The 21,634-nt window shown below is 41.9% G+C and overlaps 1 protein-coding gene across 1 annotated transcript in view; it reads left to right on the forward strand.

Moving 5' to 3' along the window:
- Positions 1 to 21,634, forward strand: part of KLHL14 (kelch-like family member 14) — a 45,045-nt gene that overhangs the window by 12,306 nt on the left and 11,105 nt on the right. The window contains exons 2-3 of the mRNA XM_010022136.1: positions 15,214 to 15,303; positions 20,414 to 20,492. Of these exons, the coding sequence (XP_010020438.1) occupies positions 15,214 to 15,303; positions 20,414 to 20,492 (169 nt within the window). The remainder of the gene's footprint in view (positions 1 to 15,213; positions 15,304 to 20,413; positions 20,493 to 21,634) is intronic.

The raw sequence follows: 21,634 nt of genomic DNA on the forward strand, positions 1-21,634 counted from the left end.
GAGGATTTATACAGAAAACTTCCATTGATCTACAACCTTCTATTGATTTTCACAAAAAAAACCCAAAACATTCTAAACATTCTTCCAGGGCTGGTCATTTAACCATACAGCACCACTGGTACTTGCCTCTGCTTCTGAAGTCACTAATTACCTTTCTGCAATACACAAGAAGTATTCTTGAGAGCTCTGCATTTCCCCTGAATGCTCAGAGGCTTTGCAGGATGCTGTAGGGGTTACTGAGCAGCGGGGTGCTGGAGCTGCCCATGGGTGCAAGGGAGGGATGGAAAGCCTTTTCCTCCTTGCAGGAGCACGGCTGTAGATGGAGCACCAAAGTACTGGAAGACTAATGATTGTGCACCAATTGTGAGTGTAAGGAACCCCACGAAGGGTGCAGGCAGGGTTGAGGGGTGGATGGTTTTGGTTGATTGGGTTCACTGGGGGTTGCGTAGTTGGACAAGGAGGGCAGATGCCAGAGCTGGAATTCATCCTGGGAGGGCTCCAGAGGCTGGTGCAAAAATGTCATGCAAGTGTCACAGAAAAAAATACAAGCAAAGGAGAGTCTGCAATATTAGAGTTAAGAAAAGTGAGCTGTGTGAACCAAATTCATTTCACTCCATGAAATCTATGAATGAAATCTATTACAAATTTAATGTCCGTTCTACTTATCAGTACTTAATTTGGACCAAATTCATACCACTCCATGAAATCTGTGGATGAAATCTATTACAAATTTAATGTCTGTTCTACTTAACAGCAGTTAATTTGTGGTTGTTCACTAGAGCAACCCAAAGACAGACACTAAAAATCTGGAAAGAAGTATTTGATTTACCCATTTGTTCACCATTTCTGTATGCCTTCTTAATGTTGTATTTCCTGCCACCAGTGGATACAGCACCTGCTGAACTCAGGCCCCGACTGGGACCTTTAAATCACAAGAGAATCTGAGAGTACACCAGTTGGGGCTAAGTCAGCACATGAAGTTAATTCAGGTATCACTGTACCATACTGTAACAATTTCAGTACTCACAGTTCTACCCTGAGACTGTCACCTCAGAGCGCAACAATAGTACTGCCCTTTGTCATGGGTCTAAATAAAGCCTGAGTACCTAATTCTGATTATTTCAAGGAAGTTGCTGCAGAGTTACATTAACAGTGTTGCCAACAATTTTATCTCTGATCTTGCACATTTAGTATATTAAGACAAAGCTTTGTGATTCAACTGATTATTTTTTAAATGGGAGGTTTTGATCTTGTGGTTGAAAATTCAAAGTAAATTGAAAGTAAATTGAAGAAAGTGAATTGAAGGGGCACCGAGTCTATGTAGTGTCTTGGATTTAGTGGTCTGGATTGCAATTTTTGAAAATGTTTTGGGTTATCAGCACTTGTAGGGTAGGGAGCAAATAACTAGTCTCACAAGATTTGTAATGTGATTTGAAGACAAGATTTGTGCAAAAATGCTTAGTATTCATGTTTACGAAAATTATATTTATGCACCCTGTGTTGCAATAAGAATTAATGTATTTATAAACCTCCAGTGACAGGATCTCAGCAAGTGTCCCAAACAGGTTTTTGTGATTGCTCAGAGATTCTGCATATTACAGAACACCAAAAAGTACTTCTTTATGTCACAAAACAAAATAAATCAGAGGATTTACCATTTAAAAGCAATATACAGCTGATCATACGACACCATCTTTGCAGACTCAATGTCTAAAGTTCAGCCTTAAGGACTCCACAGAATTTTAACAAAATTATTTCTCTAATAAGAACGCCACATTGCTTCTTGGGATATGGATAGTCAGTGCAAAATTTCAGTGGTTTTGTCCTGTGTAAATGAGGTACACTGGCATAAGGGGTAGACTGATTTCACCAGTTCATTTTGCAGGTAGTTATTATTGTTTGCTTGTCATCTGTGGGTTGTTTCCTTTTTGAGTCTAAATCTATGTAATGGTCAAAGGATCTCAAGAGATGCAGTTCATCTACTTTTCTCCAAGGTAGCACCCACCAGTTGAGCCACAATGCCTGCTGCTGCTCAGCTCCTAGGTAGTTACAAATGTAAGGTGAAATGTGCTCTTTTAAACAATCTAATCAGTGTTTTAAGGTAGTTTAAGATAGTGGCTTTTACTAATTGTAAGAGACTAGAAGCAATTACTGCAGCCCAGCTGATAAGTAGTGACTTTCACAAACGCAGTGCTAAACCAGAGCAATGGCGTTGGTTGTCTTTTTGTGCTCTGTAGGATGAATCAAAACTGTTTGTATCAATGGTGACCTAATTTGGGTAAAAACATAGTTATTTTGGCCAGATGTGGATCAACAGTGTCCGTATGAATATGTATGATCAAAGGCACTGCTTTTGGGATTATATTCTGTCTTTATTAATTTATGGGAAGACTGCAAACTCCTCAGACAGGGTCGATCTGCATTAATGTTCAGTACCAATGCACTGCACATTTTGTCAGTGGATTAAAAGAAGAACTCCTCAAATGCACTTCTTAATTTTATTTCCCATGCTTTTCTTTTTCTGCTATATCTATTTCGTCTGTTCCCCTTTGTGAACATCCAAATTCACCAGGAATGAAGGCTGAGTTGAGTTTTCACCTGCAGGGCATGTGACAGGACATAGAGTTGGCAGCACAAATCTGTCCATGCTTGTATTCCAGTTCATAGCTAAGATGTAATCCTGCCTAATCAAGTGCTACCTTGCCCATTGGGTGTCCCCCGTGTGTGACTCTTCCAAGATGTCTTTTGGGACACTATCAGGGATATAGGCCTGTGTGGTGCCAGCTGTGATAGGCTACAAAATGGAAGTTATCCTGTTGTTGGGTAAAGAGGAGAACTGAGAGTGCGCTTACCCCTGTCAGTACTGCTGCCCTCAGGTAGCCTTCCTCTGCTGAGTGGGAGGAGAACTTTCTCTACCCATGCCAGGCAAGCAGAAGAAAAGACTGACTTCAGAATGATCCTGTCTTTTTTCTCTCCTTCTCTTGGCCATGGAGAGGAAGAAGAGGAGTCTGCAGGAGCTTACAAGGCTGGGCTGGGTCATGAGAAGTTTCTGTATTTTCAGGATATCTCTATTTTCGTGGGTGGCTGGAAGAAGCTGGATGTTGTGAAGGAGTGCTTGGTTGCATTTTACATATGGGTTTAATAATAAGTAGTGTTACTCGGCTGGACGGTGCCTTGAGAAGGACAGTTCTTGTAAGCAGTTGGGAAAGAGAGAAGATGTAATTTGGTAGCAGTGCATATGCAGGTAAATACCAGGCGCGTTGCACATTCCTGATGGAATAGCTACACTTCAGTTTCTGCATGCCTTTCCCCAAAGATTGTTCTTTAGGGAGACAAGAAGACACCTGTAGTCTGGCCACCTTCATGCAATTCAGTTAGGGTTTAACCTTGAGTAAAGCATTGTGCTTCCATTGGAAATGAGTGACTCTTTTAGAAAGGATTCTTTGCTTTAATTCTGTAGGTTGTTTTTTTGTATGACGGTTTCCTCACATCCTTACCTTTCCCCTTAGCCCTGTAATGAGGAAGCACGCTCTTTGTCACAAGCAGGCATGTTGTTTTACCCAGCTTCCAGATCACTGTTAAGAGGTGGGGGGAAGAGATTTGGCGGCATATTGGTGGTGAAGGGAACTGTGCCTGCTATGTTTCACTGGGACTGGCGTGTGGAGTAGAAAAGCAAATGTGTGTGGACTGCCAGAGGAATCACTGACTGATCCTCACGCAGTCTGGGTTCAGGGAGCCGAGACAAGACGAGGCAAAGCAGGTATGACTGATAGCCATGCCAAAGCCTGAGCACCTGCTGTGCCCATTGCAGGCAGCAGGAGCCAGCAGGGCTCAGCATCCACCAGGATTGGTGCGCCAAGCCTTTGCTGGGGTTTGTGTACTCCGTTTGATTTCTTCCCTTTCACACCAAACACAAGGAACAAGCAGAAGTTCACTGCTTGGGAGGAAGCTGGTTACGTCTTTTTCTTGTGCTGCGTTTCACCTTTTTGTTTTTTGGGTTGGCTGCAAAACCCGAAGCCAAAAGATAGAAATGCCTCTGCCGGGGGAGGGGGGAGCCGAGCACACCGCACCCCATCTAGTGGCTTAGCCTCAAACTGCTGCCGAGAGGGAAATGCGGCAGGAGGAGGAGGAGGAGAGCTTCTGCAACTCCGGCCATGGGCTTGGTAGACTTCGGACTCCACAGCACCTTCGTGGGTGATTCGGGGATGCTGAAGCAGCTGCAGGATAAGGGAGGCGTTGCCTGCCTGACAGACCTAGGGTGGATCATACACAGGGGACTTGTACCAAGCTTGAAAAGAGCATTAGCAGACAGCAATACCAAGCCCTCCGGAGTTAGGAAATTTGAGAATTAAGCTGCTTCTGTAACCTTAATTCGGCCTCTGTTTGCATAAGCATTAAGATGCAATCTCTAATGATATCACACAGTATTCTTCGTCACATGTCAGTGGGCAGAAGGGACTGTGCTGAATTCTGGCTCCCAGTATTTCTTCTCTGTTGTTCAGTAAGTAGATCCTGTCTGTCACACGCTACTGAAATCTTAAGACAGATTTTTTTCACGAGGTTTTCTCCACAGACTTCACAACAACAGGGCCAACTGCTTCACTGGCATTCGTTGCGGTATTCTTGCACCATCCCCTTTGCGTGGACTACAGTCTGTCATTGTTCCCATTCTGCAGATGAGGAACAGAGGTACAATGAGGTTAAAGTCAAAGGTATCCTTTATTTGAGGTGCCCATTTCAGGACCCCTTGGACCATGTTTTCCAGGCTGCTTCTCCTACCTACCTCAGTTACAGCAGTGAGCACAGAGTGCTCCTGTGTATCAGACACAGGGATCAGATCAGGCTCTCTGAAAATGAAGCACGTCATTAGTGTTCTTGGACCAGAGGAAACAGGTATCTGTGGAAAAAATTAATTTAAAGGACTTGTCTGGCACTGCAGTGAAATCATGCCTGTCCTCCATCTCAGGTCACATCTGCCTTAACTCCTGCAGCCCTCAGCCTCTCCCTACACGTCTTCCAGATGTGAGGTCTTGTTCATTCTTACCTGCTTCATTCATAGGGTGGCTTCATCCCATGCACAGGGCCTGCGGCTGTATGGTAGGTGAAGCTGTTGCTGTTGTTCCAAGTTCCTTTCCACGCAAACCCCATCCCATGGTCTTGTCTTCTTCATGTCAGTGCTGGAACTGATTTGACTCCTGGGTGAGCCTGCTCAGGGCATGAAACCATTTTCCATGAGAATACTGCTTTGAAAGGGCTCACTGAGGAGTGCCAAGGAGAGACTATGCTAGTGCGAAGGGGGCCTAGGTTGCCTGGGCTATGAGAGGGACAGGGCCATAGCAACACTGGGTTAGACCCATTTAAATGGTTTGGGTCTATATGCTGAGGTTGTAGTTTCACAACCACGGTAAGCTGATGCAAGCTGGCTCTGCTGATGATAAATTGGTCCCTCCCCTGTTCTCATGGCCTTGCTCTCTGCTCACTCCAATTTGTGAGCCCATGCAGGGAAGCTTAGTGGGAAACAGATCTGGATTAAATTCAGTGCACCTTAAAAAAATAGCCTAGTTTCTTGCTGTTTATTGCTTGGCTGCATGCAAGCATCAGCCATCGCAAGGAGTGATGACACCTGGGACAAGAAAGGGCAGAAATGTTTCTTGCAGTGGCAGCTTCTGCGGGTCTCTGGTGTTCATTGGAGTGAACCTTCAGCAAGATAGGCAGCTGGGAAGTATCACGATTAGCTCTTTAAGGACCATACCAGCATAAATAGAGAGGTGCCAGAGGAGATGTGCACTGTAGCCTCTCATAATGGCAGTCCCTAACTTACGAATGCCCCACATCTCATCAGCATTTTCGTAGAATCGGAGGTGAAACAGCTTTTCAAGTTACGCTGAGAAACAGTGCATCATGTAGGCTAGCTTTGTAGATCTGCTGTACGCATCTCTGCCTTTAGAATTCAGGCGGTTGTTAGTGACAGTGGAGGCTATGTGTTCTGGGAGCTGGAGGGTGTGAGCAGCACAGATTTCCACCCAGATGAATTGACAGTGGAGGAGTGTTAAGAGTGCAGGACTTGGGGTTCTGGATAAGTATGTGCTGCTGCGTTCACAGATTTTGCCATCTTTTCCTCCAGTCCCAGTCCTTTCTGCCACACCTCCTCTGACCTGACCTGACCAGTCCCTGTCTGTTTCAGTTTCATTCCCTTCTTGAATTCAGTCTCCACTAGAACCTGGTCTAAACCATGGTTACTAGCACAGTGAGTCCCAGTTCCATTCATGCCAACTCTGTGTCTCAGTCCTCGCTTCCCTTCACCTAGCTAACTGAAAATTATACTTTCATGAACAGTGCTGTTTGCAAAATTAAATTCTTCCAACAAAAAATGCAAGCCAGTCAAGGAGACTTAGTTATGTATATTTTAAGTATTTGGGATTGATTACAACAACTCTACTGTACACGTCGAGTCCTGCAGTCCCAGCATGGCCTGTGATTTAAATTAACCAGACCTTTCATCCTACTTGTCAGCACTCCATGGCCATGCACTAGTGTGTGATTTGTGAATTATTTGTGATTCTATATGAACATGGTTCAGCACATGAATTTTGACACTGCTTGATTTAAATAGCAGCTGCTTGTGCTATGATTCTCAGCTTGCAATTCTGTTGTTAGTAGTCAGAAACATGGGTTTGCTTCTCTTTCCTGACTGGATGCTTTCTAAATCCACAGAAAGTTTTTGAGAAGACAGAAGAAAATTTCTGGCATGAGTGCTCATATGGAGTGAATTTTTGTGATCGTTATGATTAGGCATCACAACACATTTTATGTATCAGTTTTTCTGAAAATATTAACCAATACTTTTATTTTAGAAAGCAGAAGAAAATTAACATAAATTTAGTCCAAATCTGTGAATGGATTTTTTTTTCCAGATATACATTCTCATTTCATTTTCTGTGTATAGATTTACAAAGTAAGTGTGCCAATTTTATAAGTATGTGGGTTTGCTGCCCACATCAAATTTCCTTACCTGAATTTGAAAATGTTGGTCTGCCATTTCACTTCCCTGGGAGCCCATCTTTGGGAAGAGGTCTAGGAGAACAACATTTCTGCCTGGAAACATTTCTCCTTTGTTGGAGAAACCAGTCTTCTTGTTACCCAGTTTAGGTGGATTGATTCCCATGTTTCCTTCTGTATTTGTACACTTGGTGGTTAGTACATTTTAGAATGGACTGTTACTGTCTATCCTGAGCAAGAATAATATTAATTAAGTATAGCTTAATTAAATATAGTTTAATTCTGTCCATCATGGAAAAAGTGTAAACAGGAAGACATGTATTTCCTGGTACTCAGAATGGCTGTTTTGGTGGTGATGAGAATGTTAAGCTCTGCTGTGGCATCTCTTAAGTGCCTTTTTTTCCCAGGGTGCTGGTATGGATATGCATAATCAGTAAGGTCTGGGCTGCAATCCTCACTCAAAAAGCAACATTCCCACCTATGGGTACGTGGCAGGACATGATGTGGCTGGTGGGTCAGGTCTCAACATGGGTCCAAAGTCCATCCAGGAGATGAGGCCAAAGACAGGACTGGAGATGTGCTGCAGCTTACCTACATGGGGTCCATCCAGGCTGCCTAGGCCTGAGCTGAATGAAATGCGGATCCTGCACCCGTGGGCAAGTGGTCTTGGGGGAGGTTGGCTGGTCAGAGCCAGTGGGTCCTGTTGGTGCACTCAGCACCCCAACTGTATGTTTTCTGGGACTCCTGAGCTTTCCTGAGTTTTTTAGTCCTAGGTAGGACATTTCTGCTTGTGCATGCTGTGCTTGGGCATACTGAAAGTTAGGCATGGTGGTGTTTTAAACTTTTCTTCAGATACCCATACAAGGAATATCTCTTCTGGGAAAGAAAACATCTTCTTAAGCTTTTTTCCTCTTCTGCTTCATGTCTAGTGCTTAAGATTTCTGATAGATCCTCTTGTGAACAAAACCTTTTGTTTGTGAATATTGAAGTATATAAAAGTCTAAATATACGTAACAGCAAAGGTTTCAATTTATCTATTACGATTGAACTTAAGTGCATCAAAGCTGCTGTTTTAATACGGTGAAATATGGGCACATCTCTCCTCCATGAAGTTTTCCAAATGCAAAATCGCATTTTTCTTCTTCTTCTGGAATGACTTCAGGACTTAGTGGGAAGAAAAAAACCTTTTGGTTGCTGTAGCATAATATGTTAGTTAAGAGTGGAGAGCAGGATAGGAAGTACTGAGGCTGAGAGAGAAAACAGTAAAAGATGTAACTTCTGTGGCAGTGGAGGCCAAGTAAAATCTTGCTGCATGTGATGAATTCTTTCAGAAACATGGGTCCCTGAGCAACACCAACAGGATCCAGCCAGGAAAACGCAAGGAGTAGCTGTGGTTGACCTGAGCGTGGAAGGTTACCTTCAGGGGAGATCAGTAGAATGCATGCATCTCAAGGTCAAATAGAAATGGAGCCACAAATAGATGGGAGCGGTCACAAGCAGCTGGGCATTAATGCACCGCTCCCAGTCAGGGTCTTCCTGTGGTACTGTTAGAAAAGGGAATACATGTCCTTGAGCTGACATCTGAGAGGATCTGAAAGCCTCCAGTGGGACATAATAGTATTTCTTTCTGGAGCTTTCTGGCAACTCTGCTGTGATTTTGTCCCATCAGGGACTATGCATCATTTGGTCCGTGAGGAGATTTTGTTGTGCAAAATGTCACACATGAATGTTTCAACATGAGACACAGTGTGATGAGATGTCACATTGGGATGTTGAGCTTTACCTTTAAGTCCAGGGCTGAGTAGGTACATGGCATGTTCTACTGCAGAGCAGCCATTGCTGAGGTTAACGTTGCATTGGTGGACAGGTATCTCCTAACACAACAGTGCAGGATTTTGGTGCAGGAACATCATTTTTAAGGTGGGGATGCAGTATTTTCCTACTTTATTCAGACAGCATTGATCTGAGTAGGTAGCTTTATTTTATTGTTCAAATGAAATCCAAATTGGTGCTTGTAGCTTTGAAAATGTATAGGTAAAATCTGTCTTTGCAAACAGTTGCTGAAAACCCAGTAGAACATTCTGCCATAGGGTGAATTTCACCCATGGAAACAGACAGGTCTGTACTCAGAACTTGCACCCAAGTAGCTTTAAAACAATTTATTTCAGGGGGGAGCTGAGCATGCCAGCTATTCCTGGTGTTATGTTTGCCCTATCTGGTGTGTCAGCATAAATTCAAGTGTCTTACTTTAGATGCTCACATATGAAAAATTTAGCCCATTAAAACAATTAAGCTGAGAACCCCACTGAAAAAGTCTGGCTGGTGTTATTCTAGAGAATGTATCAAAATAATAACTCCTAACATTTGAATGAAAAAAATGTTATTTTCATTAATAAGAAGTATATTCATAATGTGAAATTATACATATGAAATATCTTAATTATATGAAATACCGTTCACTATGTAGTGAATGATTACAAGGACTTTCATCTGCTCAGATAACTCTTTCTTAGTTGCTTATGTTTTCTTGAATTGAGGGTAGGTTTGGGGTGGTATTACGTTTGCTTATCGACAGCCTCAGTTGAAGAAGGGACTGTGTCCTAGACGAACTCAGCTGCCTTGTGCTCATCCTGTCTCTGATGGCCTGAATAGAGTTGCCACAGAACTGGCATGGGGTAGTGAAGTTTCTAACTGAGCTGATAGAGTCCTCTGTGGCGCAGCTGGACCAGGGGTGTGTCAGTTATTTGTTCTTAAAGGTGACTTCAAGGCACAGTGCTTCACGCTAAGATTTTCTGCTTATGGTCACTGCTGTTGGCTTGTCCTAGGCTTCCCACTGAGTTAAGCTCAGATTCAAGGTTCTCATTGGTATTACTAGAAAAAAGACTTTACATGTATTTGCTTGAATTTTAGGTGACAGGGTGCAGTTTGGCCTCAGGAATGTTAACAGAAGTATTTACCATCTACTGTTGCTTATTCTCTTTTAACTTCATTGTGTTATCTTTTGAGCAGAAAATAGCAGTGGGTGAAAAACCTGTTGCCTTTAAGGTCAATGGCAAAGCTCCCACCATGTTTACTGAGGCAAGAATTTCATACTTATTGTGGTCAGTCTTTCCCCACAGTTATTAAATAATGAACAATTGAACAATTCACAGAGGAATCCTAGCGTTTATTTATATAACCTCCTTGGTGAGAAGTAACAAGTAACATTGAGTAATAAATGCACAGTTTTCCTGCAAATGATGTATGAACAAAGAAAGGTGAACAGTATCTGATACTCTGTTCTCAAGAAATAATTGGACCAGCTGTGGTCTGGCCAGCATTTTGCAGAGGGGGTTGGGAATGAAATTAATACTGTATCTCTGCCATGAGCAAATCACAGTCTCATGAAGTGACTTTGTAGGTGTCTTCTGTATTGGAAAGAGACATCTTCTCACATTGCTTTGCCCTCTGGAGAGCCGTGGAAATAACCAGTTTTCAAAAAGCAGTGGTTGAATATTATAAAGCCAACAGGTGAGGCTGTTAATCTTGTGGAAGGTCATTATTGACTCCATATGTCCTTTGATAATGACATCCTGATTCTGGAAACACACTTGTCTCTTGCGTCATCTGCACAGGTCATTAGAGATGATAAGCATGACTTCTTGGTGCGTACTGAGTCTTGAAGGGGTTATGCTCAAGCTGTGCAGTAGCTGAGGAAGAGATTTCTTGGCTTTCCTTACAGTACCTCCTGTATCCCAAGCAGCTGAACAGTTCAGGGCAGTGAAAAATCTATGAGGTTTTTATTTTGGTTTTGTTTCTTTTTTTTTTAACTTCGAAGAATCAAGTATAGTTTCTGAAAGCAGAGCAGGGAACAGCTATGGGCTGTATCACAGCTTTCAGATCTCCTGAGACCAGAGCTCATCCCTCCTCTTGTCTTGAGAAATGCCATTCCTGTTCCCCCTTCTTCCCTGCTCTAGTTAATGTTGAAGTGGTGATAGACAGGGGAAGATGTAAGGAGAAGGAGGAACTGATGACACCTTGATTGATGTATGGAGAGCAACCAGATGCTGTTTCCTAAATGTGCAGTTTTTGGCAGAAACTAAGCAAAACCAGGTAAGACAAACAGCACACGCTATTGCTTGTTAGGTATCACCCCCATACAAAAGTTGGAGGTGCCTTTGGAGCATCATTGCATCTGAGTGATCTCGTAGGCATTATGGTTGAGAGTGTTGATTTCATAAGCATTTGGCTATAAGCTGTAGACTCTGTTTTTGAAAGTAGGTCCTAGAACACATTCTGGTGCCTTTCCTTAGCTAAGGTTTGGGAAATGTGACAAGCGCTTGCTTGGGGCAGCTCTCCTGATGTGCAGAGTGCTGCTGCGTCTCCCGCCTGCATCTGCATCTGAAGAACATCCAAGAGTGTCACCTTCTGCACAATGTCACTGATGTTTGTGAAGTATTTCTTAGCAAACACCACTGCAACCTTGGGCTTCTCTGCCTTCCAGATCATTCTCAAGTATAAATCACCCATTTCCTTTGACCTAGAAAGCTCTGCGTGTTATGTATCTGTACCTGAGAAGTTACCTCTCACCTTACCACGGGTCTGTTACCAATCATACATGAATTGCACAGGAAAGGGACTGGTGGGGCTGTTCTCGTCAGTATAGCTGCTTGAACTCATTTGTGCCTTGGTCCAGGAAAAGATAAGTTTGTTAACTGTGGACCCCCAAGCTTTGGGAAGTGTGTGTGAGGGGCAGGGGTTTAGAAAAGATGGTTTCTGCTCACTCCAACTTATCTGTATATATCTGTCCATCTCACGTAATTCTCTAGAACCCATCACCTTGGTAGCATAGCATGTTTCTCAGATGACCATGGCTTGTTTTCATCTTCTCCTCTTTTTAATAGTCTTTTCTCCTTCATTTTAAATCAGTCTTTAATAAAGTTGAGAATTCTTGCCCAGGGTTTTATAAACATGTGTTATTAAATTTTAAATCTGTTTTGAAAGTGCCTCTATCCTACTCCCTCCTAGTAAAGTGACCTTTTTAAATGGAGGGAAGTGGGTTTAGATGACAGTCATGATAAATGCGGTCATGTTCACTCAATAAAATAAGGCCCAGTGCATTTGAGGATAAATCAGTGAAATGTACAGCCCCACCTGTCTGTCTCCATCATTCATTTCCACTGTCACTTTCACAGTGGCTGATGGATCACAGTTGCTGTAAAATTAGACAGCCTTTAATCTCATTTCATCCTGATTAGCTTCTCCTTACCCTTTCCCTCTAACTCACTGACTGACACGCTAAAAACTCACACCGGGCTGTGTCTGAGCGTGGCGTACAAACTTCTCTTCAAATACCCTTTTTGTGGGGCAGGCAGGTGTTCCACTGAGTTGAAATGGAGAAATGAGAAGATGGGGGGTTCACATTATTAAGGCAAAACAGCAGACAAAGGCTTCTATAAAACTAATGAAAGCAGCAGCCTGGCCACAGTGTGCAATGGGTCAAATTCTTCCTGTTACACCCTGGCAATCCCAGTGAGTGTGAGAAGATTGTTCCTACTAGAGAATGACTTTAGCATGCTCATTGCCATGTAATTTTGATTGTATCTACGAAAAGCTATGTCCTTTATGGGTGTGTGTTCATAAAGAACATTTTAAAGCACAAGTTTTCTGGTGCTTTCATGGGGTGTTTATAGCAGTAAAAGAACCTGTTCATTCCTGTAGTTTGGATTTCTGTGCGTAACTCAGGATTCTGAGGGACCCTGAAAATGTTCAGGACAAAGACTGCGATGTTGGTGATGTCACAATTTCAGTGTCAAAATTGCTTCCCTCTTAGATGTCCACACTGTTGCATCATCCTCCCTGTTTTGCCCAGCTCTCTCCAGCCCCATGGGAAGATCCATGAGACCAGGAGTAGAGTTTTCCCCAAAGCTCTGTGAGAAACAAAGATCATAATAAAGGTCTGCAGTGTTTTACTGCAGTTACCTGTCCTTCTGAAGCCCAAATACTACCCTCCTTTCCAAGGCAAGCTTCCCTTTAGCTTTCCTGTGAGTTATGGATGGTAGTTCGGGTCATTTGGGCCCAATCCTGTATCAGTGGGAATGTTGCCATCAAGTTAACTAGGAACCAGGATTAAGCCCTTTAGTTTTCAAGGTTTAGTTATCATCATAAGTGTGGGAGTCTTATTGCACAGTTTATATGCACGAGAACTGCAGAAAAGCTTAAAGTATGATTTCTTCCTCTACTGGCCCTGTTTTTGTCAATATGGAGGATAAATAAACAAAAGTGTTTACAAAAACGAAAACACAACATGTGAAAAATACACGTGTTCTGCCTGCAGCCAGTTCTTTTGATAAAGGCTAGATCTCTCCAGACTGACCAGCAGAAGTGCTTGGTTGAGGGTACAGCCACACGCTTGGACCTAACTGGAAACCGTAATAGAGCACTGGATTAGGTAAACCCCTGCAGACTGATCCTGAGGAGTCTGTTCTTGAAAGAAGGGGTTCCAAAAAACATCTAAGGAAGACAGCAAATTTCCCATGGGAAACTGAAATTCAGTGTGTAGCGCAGGCATCCCCGAATCAAGGAAAGTGCTGGGGTTTCGAGAGAGATTTTAAAATAGGAAAATGTCTGAGGTTAAAGAATGAAATAAATATGATATGGGGACTAAGAAGATAACAAAAGTATTTTTTCATAGTTCCATCCCACTGTGGGAATCTCTAGGTAGTATTAAATCTTATGTATAGGATTACTTCCCAATTATATAAAGTGTACTAGTAACAAATAACCTTAATTAATGAACTTTCACTGTACCTGACTGCTCCATTTAAGAACTGTTTCACTCACATAACTTGTAAAAATACTATGAAAATGATATTCAACCTTTACCAGAAACTAAAAATGTACCTTACTTACTCATCATTGCCTTGGCAAAAACTTCAGTAAGAAGCTTAAATGAGCCCATTTGATCTTTAAGAAAATGTGTCCTAAATAACAAAGCTGTGCGTATTTCTTCTTATTATTATTTGCATATGCTATACCACACAACTGCATTCTGAGAAAAATAAAAGATAATAAAACAAATGAAATGAGAGATATATCACCCAAAATAATCCAAGTGTGAGATAGGCTGCCTCTTTTTTCCTTTTTTTTTTTTTTTTTGGCATTGGCAAAGGAGCACAAAGTAAGAGCTGGCCCTGAGTCATATTGATTTCCCACTGCACTGGTTTCCTAAGTGCTCTGTTGATCCGTGTCAAGCAATAAGTTCCCTGCCTGTACATGCACATCACCTCCCCATTTGTCCTCACCTAGATTTAAGGTGCCCATATGATGAGCTGAACAAGGACATCATTTTTCCTACTGGTGTCACTGGGCCAAAACTACTCTATGTGGTATGATAACTAATGCTATATAAGTTTGCATTTACCGTGTAATATCACAATAGCAATGTATGGCACACCACAATAATATGTGCATATTATGTCCTTATTTTTGTCCTTATTTTACGTCCATTTGCAGTGGAAAATGTAAATTTAAAAAAATAGATGATTGTGACTGTAGTTGGTCCATAGTAATTGCAACACCTCCCCCAGTAAAAGGGATATTGTAAACCCAGTGCCACAGTTTTGATCTTTGTTAACAAAGGGCTTCCTGATTAGATGAATAGAAAATGTGTGATTGTGCTGCTAATGACATTGTACAGGAAATTAAGCGTATACATTTGGAAAAGGCATTAAATCAGCAGGACCTTAATTTAAAAACTTAAAACTGTATGGAAATGCAGCTTGTTCATTGCTGTGTAATAGAAAGCTACTGAACATACTGGCTCTTCTTCTGGAAACATTACCAGCACAACAAAGCTGGGCTGAGGTTTTTTTTAATGTTTCCTAGCCTGCTAGGATTCCTAGCATCTGCTAATTTTCAGGGAAATTTCAGGCAACTTCACCCCTTTTTACAAGTTGTTTTTAGAACAGCATATATGACACTTGGGCAGGGGGAGAGGGATGCTGAGGGACCAGAATTCCAGCTTTTTTCCTTAATTATTTGCAAGATTGAATAGCATAAGATTACTAATAAGTGGCTTTGTCTGCTACTAAGTCAGTGGACATACATGCTTGGGGTGATGCATTCCTCTATTATTTCATGCAGATGTAATCTCAGTGTTGTATTTTGTGCCTTTGGAAATCTTTGATGGAATTGGTGCCCTGAGCTGATGAAGAATTCTTTCCTTCCTTGCAGTTATGCCGTATAACAGTGCCCATCACTGTGTCGTGGAAGTGGAAAACTTCTTGTTCGTGCTGGGAGGAGAAGACCAATGGAACCCTAATGGTAGGTATGGAATATTAAAAGGCAGAGACAGCATCTGCCTTCCTGTGTCTGTCTGTCAGGACAGCCAATATAGTCATTGGCAAGGGATTTTGAGAATCTTCAGCCTAATGGTTGAACCTAATAAAGGCTACTTTTAGATATTAATGTAAAAAATATCTGGTACTTCAGCATTAGTATCTCTGTCATTCATCAGCTCCCACATCCCTTGAGAAATGCCACAGGCAGCAGAACAGACTCTTTAAAGTGCATGCGCCAGGCAGCAGCTGTTAAGAATTTTAACCTTCATTTCCAGCCTCCTTCCAGTCATAATATAATAATGCAATTGCAGTAGATGAATGCTTCTTTTCTATTGTCAAACAAGATACTCGCAGCTCAAGTTGTTAATGTGTTAATTATCTAGACTCTGAGATTCTTAAACTGGTCCTTTTTTTAGTCTTGTTCAAGAGCTTCTCATATAGATTATCTGCTGCTACCTTCTTTGATTTGATTACTTCATAAATTTACCGCAAAGAGAAATTAAACAATTTAACAGGCTTCTGAGCAAAGCAAAAGGAGAATACCATGCCTTGCAAAATTCACAAAATTGTCAAGACATTGTTAAAAAGCTTGCACACGAAGAAAGAGTTGTAGTTGTAGCAGTCTGTGTAACAGAGATAATTATGACTGAGAAACCATAAAACAGCTTGCAGGTACACAGTTTTACTTTAAAACACCAGAGGATCCAGCTGAAATTACATATACTGCATATCTTTTATTGTGAATGCCCCATTTCAGCATCTGCACTAAACCAAATTATAGAAAATTGTTACATCTGTTCACTTCCTAAAACCTGAGACAAACAATCCAGTCCACCCTATAAGCACATTTCCAGTGTAGTTAAAATTATCCCTAAATGTCTCAGAAGAGCCCTTTAGTTCTATTGTTAAATCTCCTTTATATTAAACAGGAGATAGCATGGTATCATTAATGACAATTATTATTAGGACCATCAGCTACGTCCAACAACTGAGGGCCCCTGTTATGCTTGGTGGTAGGCATATAGATAATAAGAGGTTGTTCCAGACAGTTTATAATTAAATGGCCATGTCACATGAAAGATAAAAGAAGTATAATTACCCACAATTTGAAGATGTGGAAACTGAGTCACAAGGTGATGGAGAGATGTCAGAAGGAGTACATATCCTGCATCTGAGATAGGAGTCAAGCACAGCTATTCGTGAGATGGTCATCCATGTCAACTCCTGAGCTGAAGGTGTTGCAGATGTCTGACAGCTTCCTTGTTCTGTTAATACCAGTATGTGATTTTTCTGTAGAGAAGATAGGAATAATAGAAGTAGGAGCATTGCGGATAGTGATCTCTTTATGAATTTACTCCGAGAGAAATGGATCTTACTTGTCACAAAAAGTCAACCTGAAATCATAAATCACAGAATCATAGAATAGTTAGGGTTGGAAAGGCCCTTAAGATCATCTACTTCCAACCCCCCTGCCATGAGCAGGGACACCTCGCACTAAACTATGTCACCCAAGGCTCTGTCCAGCCTGGCCTTGAACACCGCCAGGGTTGGAGCATTCACAACTTCCTTGGGCAACCCATTCCAGTGCCTCACCACCCTCACTGTAGAGAACTTCTTCCTTATATCTAATCTGAACTTCCCCTGTTTAAGTTTAAACCCATTACCCCTTGTCCTACCACTACAGTCCCTAATGAAGAGTCCCTCCCCAGCATCCTTATATGCCCCCTTCAGAGACTGGAGGGCTGCTATGAGGTCTCCACGCAGCCTTCTCTTCTCCAGGCTGAACAGCCCCAACTGTCTCAGCCTGTCTTCATAAGGGAGGTGCTCCAGCCCCCATATCGTCCTCGTGGCCCTTCTCTGGACTTGTCCTTTTTCTGTTGAGGACACCAGAACTGTACACAATACTCCAAGTGAGGTCTCACAAGAGCAGAGTAGAGGGGCAGGATCACCTCCTTTGACCTGCTGGTCACGCTTCTTTTGATACAGCCCAGGATACGGTTGGCTTTCTGGGCTGCAAGCGCACACTGAAGCCGGCTCATGTTAAGCTTCTTATAGAAATCCTGTTCTATTGCTGGGCTAGTTATTTCTTGGAACTGATTTGCTCTAAATGTGCAGCTACATGGGAACTGTTCGTATGTACCTGCTTGAATTTGCGTAAAGGCCCTTGCCTGCTGTCCTCATAGCACAGAAGGGGCTTCAGAAGGACCTAGCTGTAACTGTCTTGCCAGAGCATTCCAAGGCTTTTGATTTGAATGAGAACATGCCAGGTGTTTTTCCAGTGGAAAGAATTATCCTTGAGATGTGGGAAGGAGCACCATACATTTCTTTAGCCATCAGACTGGCAAACTCTTGAGAAGCTGTATGGACCCAGAGGAACGTCCATGCCCCCTCTGTGCTGCTCCTGTGACTTTCTGACAACCTAGAGAGCGTAGGAGATATTTTTTCTCAGTTTTTCATGTCCTCCTGTGGCTATGCCTTTCCAGTCACAAGGGATCACTGCATGAGTAAACACTGATGAGAGCAGCTTGCAGAACACAGGCATGGATTTAAGACCAACTTTCATAACCTTCAGAGCCCATCACCTTCTGGCATGGCTGCAAAGACCTTCCTGTAGAAAGCAGAGAGCAGCATTTGCCTCCTTTTGTTCCATCATCGTGCTTTGCTTACCGTGATTTCTGATCACTTGTCAGAGTTTCTGTGTTCTGACAGGTGCTTCTTAACATGTTTAACCTCCTGACCAATAAGCAAGGCAAAATAATACAGTTCTCCTTCAAACCGAAGTCCAAAGCTAAACTGGAGCCAGACCAGTTACACCAGGCAGCTTAAGTATGTCATGGAATCCTTTTCCTGCCATCACAGGCATCATATGGTCCCATTTCACAAATTTTCTAAGATATATTCAAAAATCAGTTGGATTTTTAGCCCCCCCTTCTCCTATTGGAAAACTGTTACAGAACCCAGTTGTTCTAAATGACTGAGAACCTTATCCTAATTTCCAGTAAAATGGATTCTTTGACTGTCTAAATCACCTTGTTCTCATGCCAAAGTTGGCCTTTACCTTTATAGTTTTTCCCCCACTGGAGATTTGTTCCTCTGATGTATTACAGACAGTGCTCCTATGCCCTTTCAGCTCTTGTTTTCCTAGGTGCAACAAGCCAAGTTCTTTTTCTCCTGCCATAAGGTAAACTTTCTGTTCCTCCTTTGTCATAGTACCTCTTCTTTGTGCCTGTCCTAGTGTGATTTCATCTCCCTTCCCATGAAGTGACCAGATCCATGTCCTGTGTTCCTTCCCACTCTAGGCTCACTGAACCCTTCTCTTTCTACCCTGCATTATACAATCTTCCACATACATGGTATTTGTAGTGAATATGTGTATGACACGTTAGGAGGCCAAGGTCTCCAAATCAAAGGTTTGTATGACAGCAATTAAAAAGCTGCTATACAACCAGTGACCACCAAAGTCCCCAGTAACTCTGAAAGATGTAATGAATATAGCAGTGTTAAAACCTCTGCTAGAAGTCCAAACTTTAAATCAGTACTTACATTGCTTTGCAAGCCTGCTTTTTGAAACAGCAATACGTTAATAAATGTTCTAAACAGTAAGACCTAGAGGCAGTTAGATGCCTGCTGTTACTATTTTACTATTTATTCAATCTATAGCTCTCAGTGCCTCTGTAAATTCTGTTTAGACTAAAGGAATTCAGATAGGGACCAAGCCCAAAGGCTTGCTTCACTAAGCCCAGTGGCAAAATGACCAGTTACCCTTAGTGTATAGAGATCTCCCCCTGTGTCTTGAGATGTGTTTGAGTGGTGCTCAGCATAAAGGGCTTTGGTCCTCATTAGGCACTTCACTGGATTTGAAGGAAATGCTGCATTATTTATCAGTCTTCTGCTTTACCCTTCTCGTGTAGAACATGCTTATAACATAGCGAGGGAATGAGTTTGCTTCCAGACGGAGTGGTCAACATGGTTTCTTCCTCTGTTTTCTTGTAGAACATGATCTTAAGTTATTATGAATATAAATTCTAGCTGTATCATTATTCTCTACAATCTTGATGGTCTATTTACACATGCTGAAGTAAGTGTGGAATGAAACAAGCAAAGCGAGCCAATCCTACAGAGGCTTGTCCAACGCAAAAATATTCACCTTGTAGAATACCCAGTGACCATTTATAGAACTGTGACATACGCAGTCGGGTTATTCTGCTGGCCTGTGAAGCCTCTAATTCAATTTTTTAGTCACACATACATAAACAAAGGTTTCTGTTTCCGAGATCCTCATCTGTTGAAGTCTCAGGTGTTACAGGAAATTGCCATGCACTCTCTTGCTTCAGTTTTCTTGCTTTGATGTCAATCTGCATGTGAAATAAGGTGAAATCTTAATATCGTGAAGACGTGAATACAGTTCTTGGGCTTGACAGCAGGGATAAGCTAGTTAGCTGGTGTGTGTTGCTCATGTTTCATATTTTAGCTAACACACTTGGAATAAAAACTCTTAAGAATGTATTCCCCCTTGGATGCACACGTCTAATTCCTTCTATCTTACACTGAAAGTACATGGTAGAAAAAACCATCTAGTGCAAACACTGCATACCCTGTGCTGATGGCTTATGCAGCTTCTGGTTATTTGCACAAGGCTTTTTTACCATTTTCCACATAGAGATGATGTGAGGAGAAAGAAAAGTGTCTGTTCTCTCTTTGATTTTTTTACCTGACACAAAGCACTTTAGTCATAGAAATACCATGGGGATGTCCTCTTTTGGGCAGTAGTTTTGTTTAGTGCTGTGATGTATTGTGGCTGTGGAAGTACCACAGCATCTATAAGTAAATTTAAATACACATTTTCAAGATCTTATTACAGACAGCAAGAATAATCTCTATCTGCTTTTACTGCTAGCAATTGCTAATTCAAACCTTGCAGTGCCCCATTTGTTGAATTATTACTGTACACACAATGTAATCATACGTTGTTGTAAAAGGGGGAACCCTTCATAAAAGCTTTCAACTTGTGAAGTATATGTAATATATATTACAATCATGGTGTTAAATACATGAAACAAACAGCTGAGTGTCAAAATAATCTATCTTTACAGGGAAACACAGTACAAACTTTGTTAGCCGATACGATCCCAGGTTTAACAGCTGGATACAACTTCCACCCATGCAAGAGAGGTAAAAACCTGCTACCTGTTTTTCAATATATGTTTTATCATCCTAAGAGCAGCTGAAGTTTGGCTTGGTTCTGGGCATAAGGAGGCCTACAGAAGCATTGAAAATGCTGAGATAAAACTGCAGCATGCAGTTGCATCCCATTTGTCTCCTAATTTTTTTAAACTTTCCAAGTTCAAAACTCCAGATGCCAAACCCTGCAGTGCTAACTCATGCAAAGTAACCATGGGCTGTGTGCAATTACTGGTTGCCTGAGTACGGTCTGAAGGATTTTTCTGAAGTCTCCATAGTGTCCTGTCATGTTCCCTGACTGAAGTGTCATGCTGAGTTTGCAGTAAACAAGTAGTAATTATAGTCAGATATCTTATAGGGAACTGAAACCTTCACATCTTGAAGGTTCCATCCTGTTTCACCACACCAGCCATGAAAAGCTTTCCTGAACATGTCTCCTCTTGTCAGAAGACTCTTGATCCTAGGTGGTCTTTGAGTGAAGTTGCTGTCAGCTAATGCATATATGTCAATCTGCAGAGGTGCATGTGGACTTCAGCAGTGGCCTGTAAAGACCGCATAAACTTAACACCGGATCCCAAATCCTACCCTGGAAGGAAAAAAGTCCCCTAAACCTGAACTGAACGATTCATATTTTGTACAAAGAATCTCGAAGGCAGAAGATCCAAAGTTAGAATGTTATATGAAAAGCATCCAATGTCCATCCTTCAGTTCAACACCCATCCTCTCATGGATCCAATGTGCAAGAGATCTCACTGTGTCTTTGTAAGACACATTCCTTATTCCATGTGCTGTCAGTGTTATATCTCTTTTTCTATTGGTTGTCCACAGTGTTAAGGTGTCTGGCAGTCATAAATATATTGAACTCGGTGTAACCTTGTGATTCAAGGTTGAATCTCAACCTTGATACATGATTGAATCTCAACCATGAGATACATGGAAATATGTCTGTCTTTTCAAATTTCCAGAGGTAAAATATCAGTCTGTAGAGTTTTTGAAGGATCTGTGTTCAGGATTCAGTTTGATTGACCTAAGTCCGCATGCAGAACTATGGGCAGTGCTTGTCACCAAAAAATACTGCATTGTACCAGTGCTTGAAAAAGCACAAGTGGAACAGGTCTGAGTAAGTTCCCTTT

This window comes from Nestor notabilis, unplaced genomic scaffold (genome assembly GCF_000696875.1).
Source record: "Nestor notabilis isolate BGI_N333 unplaced genomic scaffold, ASM69687v1 scaffold32209, whole genome shotgun sequence".
NCBI classification, from domain to species: domain Eukaryota; kingdom Metazoa; phylum Chordata; class Aves; order Psittaciformes; family Psittacidae; genus Nestor; species Nestor notabilis.